Source organism: Martes martes, assembly GCF_963455335.1.
Source record: "Martes martes genome assembly, chromosome: 10".
Classification (NCBI taxonomy): Eukaryota; Metazoa; Chordata; class Mammalia; order Carnivora; family Mustelidae; genus Martes; species Martes martes.
Genome location: NC_137898.1, coordinates 100,925,311 through 100,932,159, shown reverse-complemented (window position 1 = coordinate 100,932,159; position 6,849 = coordinate 100,925,311). Strand labels below are relative to the sequence as shown.

Here is a 6,849-nt window from a genome sequence, read left to right as displayed (position 1 = left end):
TGTGGCTGCAGGGGGCAGCACTGGCTCCCCGGGACCCTCTGTAGTAGAGTGTGGCTGCTAAAGTCCAGGGGAACCACACCCCAGTGTATGACAAAGGCCCCCTAGGAGGCTTTATACAGAGTTGAGGCTTCACACCTGGCTTCCCAATACCTTCCAGAAGGTCCCTCCACCTTTAACTCTCACTACCCCAAGGATGGCATTCATCCTTCCTTCCCCCACAAAGGCTCTTTTTATTTTCTTGGCATGGCCCTTGAAGCTCCAAGCAGGGCAGAACAAGAGAAGCCTGTGTCCCCTAGTGTCATCTGGAGACCCCGGGCCGGCTGCACCATCCTGACTGATGTGGGCCTCGTAGTGGGTGACACAGGCAGCTCCCTCTCCAACTTGCAGGCTTCTCATGCCATCTTTGGGCATGGTCACTGCATGGCCGCTGGCAGGGCACGGGCGTCGACAGGAGGTGGCAGGAAGAGTGGGAGCCAGTGGCATGAATTTAGATCCTGGGCCTTTAAGTAAATGCTCAGAGCAGCCTACATGGTGGGGAATACCAGATGAGTGAGCCTGTGGATAGTCCCTACCCTCTGCTCCCACATTTCCTGGCAGAGCCGGCTGGGCTCTCTGGGGGACCCTGGGAGCACCCCGCGGTCCCGTCCTAGCTCCCGGCACCAGGATGACCATTGATGTTCACATGCTACTCATTGACTTTTAGTGGAGGGAACCAGGCCCTGCAGGCTGTGTTTTCTCCCCGCCCCCTGCTCCCTGCAGTCCTGGATACAGGTGTGTCAGATTGAAGAAGACATGCTTGTCTCTAACAAGCATGTTGGCGTGGACTGCCACCGTGCCACCTCCCATGCTTCCTCTCGATGCCCCTGTACTTCCCCTCTCTGTAGCAGATGTCCCTTGAGGGGGCATTTCTGAGAACAACCAGGTCCAAGAAGAAAAAGCAGACTCTACCCCGTAGCGCTTGTTAGCCTCTTGGGCCACGTGGCTTGGCCCACGTTCGGGCAGGTTTGTCTGTCGTTCCTGCCAGGTGAGTCAGTGGAGATGGAGCATTCATTTATCGGGGCAAATGTGCCATGTTGGAGTCGTTCTGGAAAGTCCGGCATGCAGTGTCCCTCCCCCTTACCACACCCCCCACCTTGGGGGCAGCAGGGGAGGGGAAGTGCTGATGAAGGCAGGGGAGAGGGAGAGTTCACAGGGCGATTTGGAGCTCCTAGATGCACCACTAAGGGAGGGAAAGCGGACCTGGGGGCACACGGAGCAGCAAAGCAGAGAAGGGCAGGCAGGCATTCTCCAGAGGCTTGGTTTTATTGTGTGGTTCTCTTTTTCCTCAATGAGATACCAGAAGCTGTGGTGCACTATACACAGTCACAAGACAGGGCACAGCTGCCAGGGTGGGGCAGGGAGCTGGGGGTTGGGAACAGCCATCTATCGAGGGATGTCTCTCTCCAAGGGCTGCCTCAGATTCCCCCCCCCCACCAAACCTCCCAGGCCCCCAAGAAGCCTGACCTGTAGAGCAGAGGACTGTCGGAAGGCTTAGCCCCCAGCCACTGGGAAAGAAGAGCCTCCTGAACACTCGGGCCACACACTCCTCTGCTCTGGGGCTCCACCTGGCCTGGCTTCCTGCTTCTAGGTCAGAGTTCTGGAAGCTCTTAGGAGCGTGGGACCGGTTGGGAGGAGGCTGGTCCTCTGCTGCCCGCTCAGCCGCTGGCTGAGGTAGTGAGGGACAGTAGGCTCTTCATTGTACTTTCATCAGGTAGAGAGGGTGCTGGACCCTCTCTTTTTCCATGTCTGCAGCCCTCCATCAGCACCACTCCCAGGCAGATTCTGCGTTGTCACCTGGCCATGCCAGGTCCACAGTTTCAGGGGGGACCTCTGCAGTGGTAGAAGGACAGCTTCTTGCTGTGGCGGAGAATGCTCCCAGAGATGTTCAGTTCTGTCCTCTTGTGATGGGCCACAAACGCTTGGCAGTGCCCTCACATCCGGGGTCTTCGGGCACCATCCCCACCTGCTGAGGGATGTGCTAGGCCCAGATGCACCTCCTCCTCCTCCTCCTCCAGGTCTCTCCCAGGCCCATGGTCCTGGTGGGCAAGGATGACCCCCCTCCTTCATCCCCCTGGGACCCCTCTATCCTTCTACCCCTTCCATTCCCCCACACTCCATCACGTCCCCAACCCTGGCTTCCCTTTTCACAAACTCCCAAAGAAAAGGAAGGATAAACCAGATAGAAACAACTCTGGAACAAAGAGTACAAAAAAAAAAAAAAAAAAAAGACAGCCAGTGGCGTGCGGAGAGGGAGTGAGACGGCGTGGGGGGGGGGGTGTGGGTGGGGGAGTGGGCAGAGGGCTGGGGAGATGATGCATGCAGCGCTGGGATTCCTTATGGGGGGGTCCCCATTGTTCTTCGAGCTGTGTGAGGGACTGGGGGGGGAGGGGGTCAGCCAACGCAGAGAAGTAGGGTCTCTGGCCCGGGCCACGTGGCTTCCTGCCCAAGCAGTCACAGGGAGATGAAGTCCATGGCCTGCAGGAGAGGCAGGGAGAGCAGCAGCAGCAGCAGCCACGAGGTGTTCTGGGCCAGCAGGCTGATGCCCTCACACTTGACCAGTTTGTCTGTGGAAAGAGAATGGGGGGGGGCAGGGCAGGAGTGAAGAGGGACCAGGATTCATGCAGCCACAGGCCCTGAGCTGGGGCACATTCCCTTGGGCAGGCTGGTGCCATGATGGCTTAGCTGGAACCAGGGCCAGTCTGCTCTAGTAGAACCAACTATCTTTCTCATTTGCAGCTTCCTGAGGTCTTGAACAAACGTCATATCAAATCTTATATTAAGCACCTTCTATAGAAAACTTTGGGTGAGGTAGCTAGTGTCTTCCCTGTTTTCCGGGATAGGGGGCACGGAGGAGGACTGGGGGGGGCCAAGTGATTTGCCCAGTCATGGTAGAAGTGTCTGTGACACCATTCCACCTGTCTCACTGTCCCCTTAGCCTTTCCCTCCATACACACAGCAGCAGTGGTTCCCTAGGGCACCAGGCAGTAGTTGAGGGGAGGAAGAGAGAGGTTCTGGGCCCCGCTCATCTCTGGTCTGGCTAAGGGGACTGCCTGCTGTCCTCCAGCCCTCTCCCCCGCAGCCTCCTCTTCCAGCTCACTTGGCCTTGTTGGGAGCTTGCCTCACCTCTGAGCACAGAGACATTCTTGCTGGAGGTGATGGGGGGCTGGCCAGAGAGCCGGAGTTCACAGGTGTACGTCCCCTCATCCTTGGTGGTGAAGCTGGATAAGTAGAGGACCTTGATGTTGTACTTGCTGGTGAAGTTGGTTCGGGAGCGGTATGAGTGCTCAGGTACCCCCATAGTGCCATAGAGCACGTGCTTCTTTTTCTCCCGGGTCAGGCTGAACTCATACTGGATGGGCGAGGTGGTAGAGTTCTCATGGCGGCAGTCCAGACGAAGGCTCTGGTCCACCAGGCACGCTGTCAGGCTGGTCACTTTCTGCCCACGGGCTACCTGCAAGACTGGCACCAGCAGTGCCCACTCCCAAGTTGGGGGGGCCCTGCAGAGCAGGGAGCCTCCCACCCACAGTAACTGGAGAGAATGGCCTGGCCAGGGAGGGCACAAGGGTCTGCTTTTTGGGTACCTCTCCCCACCCCACAGGTCCCTGGGGGCCACTTCCACTTCCCTGATGCAGACCCAGCCTCCTTCCCTCATGTTTTTTAGTCCTGGTGTCCCAGGGGGCAGGAGATCTTGGGGAGTTGATGTAGGCTCCCAGTTCCCATTTGGAGATCCCGGCTCAGTATGGGGCAGACTCAGTGAACTGTTTTTCCAAAAATTGCCTCAGGCAGCCCGAAGATCAACTAGGTTACTCAGCGGATTTAGGGATGAGAAAGAGCCCTCTCTTTCTCAGTCATCTCCCCCTCCCGAGGTTGGGAGGGAGAAGCTAGCTTCTCTGAAGGGAAGGAAGCCAAGGTACTTGGAATCCCAGCCCTGCCCCTTGCCCAGTACCTGTCAGCAGAAGAGCGAAGCCGATGGCGGGGTTCATGGTGCCGGGAGCTCAGTCCTTGATCTGGGGGTGCAACAGGATGGGGGTCAGCCAGGAGATGGAGCAGGTGGGCCCACATTTATTGCCAGGGTTGGGGCGGGGGGAGGCTCGGGGACACATGCTGTGATGGCCGTGCCAGGCAGGCAAGCTTCTCTGTGTACTTCTCCCCTCCCACTTCTGAGTGACCGTGACACTGCCACTTGGTGCCTCCCCCCTCTGGGAAAGTAAGGGGAGGGAGGACACACCTTGTGATGGTGTTTCTGTGTGGAAAACCTGGAGTAAAGGGACTTTGACCATTTCCTTTTTCCTTCAGGAAGGCAGAGACATCCTATATCCTAATTGTGGCAAAGTGGAGCTAACACAACATTTGCTATCTTAATCATTTTTAAAAAAAGATTTATTTGAGAGAAAGAGTGAGAAAAAGCACATGTGCAAGGGGTGGGGGGAGGAGCAGAGGGGGAGAAAGAGGGAGGGAGAAAGAATCTCAAGCAGATCTGTGTCCCTGCCTGGTGGGACCCGGGGCTCGATCTCAGGACCCTGAGATTACGACCTGAGGTGAAACCAACAGTCGGTTGCTTAACTGAATGTGCCACCCAGTCGCCTCTGTCTTAATCATTTTTAAGTGTACAGTTCAGTGGTGTTATTAGGTTCCCTCACATTGTTGTGCAGGCGATCTCCAGAACTCTTTTTATCCTGCAACACTAAACCTCTACCCATTACACAAAAACTCCCCATTCGGGGACTTTTCTGTTTCTTTCTTTCTTTTTTTTTTTAAGATTTTATTTATTTATTTGACAGAGAGAGAGAGAGAGCGCGCGCGCACAAGTAGGCAGAGAGGCAGGCAGAGAGAGGGGGGAAGTGGGCTCCCCACGGAGCAGAGAGCCTGACCCGGGGCTCGAACCCAGGACCCTGAGATCATGACCTGAGCTGAGGGCAGAGGCTTAACCCACTGAGCCACCCAGGCGCCCCAACTTTTCTATTTCTTTTTTAGAAGAAAAATCCCCAATACCGTAACAGTTCCTGGCTTATAATAGATGCTCAAAAGATCCTGAATGAATGAATGAATGAATGAATTTTAGATACACACAGGGTTGTGATGGGGATTAAGAAAAATGGCGAATGTCTGCCACTAAGACTGCTCCATAGTGAGTGGCCTGTACATGTTAAGTCCCTTCCTCTAGAAAGGACTGTGTGGCTAAGGTGCTTCCAGATGGGCCGGTAGTTGACCTACAGCTAAGGGCCTTGCGACAGTGCTCTCTGACTGCATATGTTCTCTGATTGCATAGGAAACAAGATGTTTGCAAATGTCCAGCTCTCTGGACAGGCCTCCTGGGCCTGCCGTTTTCCAGTCTGGCTTCAATACACTCCCTGCCTAAGCTCTGTTCCCTGCCTTTTTTTCAAAGCCTAGTCAGGACCAACATCCTGGTGTCCCGGAGCAGGTAGCCTGGCCTGTCGGCAACTGATGCTCACCGGGGAGAGGCCGCGCAGGAGGGGCTTGCGCGTGGGAGGGCGCGCAGGGCCCTGCCCAGATGCATGCGCCCAGGTGCGCGGCTGGCTGCCTCCAAGGCCCCCCAGGCGCTCCAGAGCTGGGCGAGGCTGGGGCCCCCGCAGCACCCGGGGGGGCTGCAGTTGGCACCTGCTCAGAAATACAACCGAGAGGGCCCCAGGGGTGCTGTTGGGGAAGAGAGGGGGTCTGCATCTGGCTTTGATTCACAGACACTGAGTTACGGAGGAGGGGTGCGAGCTTGAGATCTAGGAGGGAAAAGGGGGAAGCCTTGGCTAGGACGGGGATGAAATGGGGCTGGGGCTGGATAAGGATGGAGACCCAACGGCACAGTTAGCGGTAGGGGAGGCACAGATGTTTTCATTTCTTCTGCCTGGTGTCCCCGCAGCCCAGAACCCAGACAAGTTCTGTACTCCCTCCTTCTCCAGCCCGCGTTTGACTAGCCCCACCCTCATTCCGTTTCCGTATTCCACCCGTCTCCTCTCCCAATTGAGGTCCCCCTTCCCCCTCTCATCCTTTCCCAGTTCTCCCTTCCCCCGTCTGCCCGCCTTCCAGTCCCCGCCCGCGGCACTGCGGTTTCCCTGCCCTTTGACGCCCCGCACCCAGCCCACCCCGAGGTTGCAGGGCAGAGATTCCCCCCAGCTCTCGGTCATCCGTTCTGTCCCGAAATCTCACCGCCCCCACCCCACGCCTTTGCGAGCTAGGTTTGGGGACATCTGCGGGGAGAGCAGAACCCAAGGCTGTCCTTGGCGCCCTTCGTCCCGGTTTTCCTCCAGCACCCCGGCCCCAGGCAACCATCCCTTCAGGGGGTGAAAACCCGGGGCGCGTCTTCCTCGAAACTCGGAGTGCCGCACGGCCCCTGGCCTGCCGCCGTTGCGTCCCGCTCCCCCCTACCTGGGAAGCAGACCCCTACCCAAGCGCGGCGAGGCTCCTTGCCAGGGCACCCCCGAACCTTTTCTCGAAGCCTCGCGTTGGGAGGACTTGCCTGGGCGCTTGGGGCCTCTCCCAGCGCCCCGGGTCCCGCCCTGGCTCCCGCTCCCACCTGGGCTCCGGTCCTCCTCTGCGGCTGCAGGCTCCCCCCGGATGCGCCGCCGCCTCCAGTTGCAGCAGCCTGCCCGCGGCCCGCAGTTTTCACCAGGGGGTGGGAATGGAGGAGGGGGGGGAGGGCCCGGGACGCGGCCAATCAGAGACTGGGGAAGGGGGTTGGGGGGGATGGGAGGCGAGGAAGGGAGGCAGAGGGAGGCAGCAGCGGTCCGGTATAGATGTGGGAGAGTGGCCGTCTGCCGCAGAAGGGGGACCTCACCCTCTGGCTGGCAGGCCGCC

General features: G+C 58.1%; 1 protein-coding gene across 2 annotated transcripts; it reads right to left on the bottom strand.

Moving 5' to 3' along the window:
* Window positions 1–1,285: 1,285 nt before the first annotated feature.
* On the bottom strand, window positions 1,286–6,649 carry THY1 (Thy-1 cell surface antigen). Of its 2 annotated transcripts, none has more exons than XM_080817616.1 (4): window positions 6,569–6,649; window positions 3,986–4,046; window positions 3,163–3,498; window positions 1,286–2,603 (listed from the first exon to the last, which is right to left on the bottom strand). In XM_080817616.1, the coding sequence occupies exons 2-4, from the start codon at window positions 4,020–4,022 to the stop codon at window positions 2,491–2,493; spliced, it is 486 nt and encodes a 161-aa protein (XP_080673742.1). In that variant the 5' UTR covers window positions 4,023–4,046; window positions 6,569–6,649; the 3' UTR covers window positions 1,286–2,490. The 2 variants fall into 2 exon arrangements, with proteins under 2 accessions (XP_080673742.1, XP_080673743.1); XM_080817617.1 differs by having other exon boundaries at window positions 6,479–6,631.
* Window positions 6,650–6,849: the final 200 nt, after the last annotated feature.

What these genes read in the sequence shown, in the direction of transcription:
- THY1 (XM_080817616.1), bottom strand. Translation starts at nt 4,022, where the DNA reads ATGAACCCCGCCATCGGCTTCGCTCTTCTGCTGACAG. An exon ending in CTTCGCTCTTCTGCTGACAG is followed by an intron (nt 3,499 to 3,985) that starts GTACTGGGCAAG and finishes TGCTGGTGCCAG; the next exon opens with TCTTGCAGGTAGCCCGTGGG. An exon ending in GAATGTCTCTGTGCTCAGAG is followed by an intron (nt 2,604 to 3,162) that starts GTGAGGCAAGCT and finishes CTCTTTCCACAG; the next exon opens with ACAAACTGGTCAAGTGTGAG.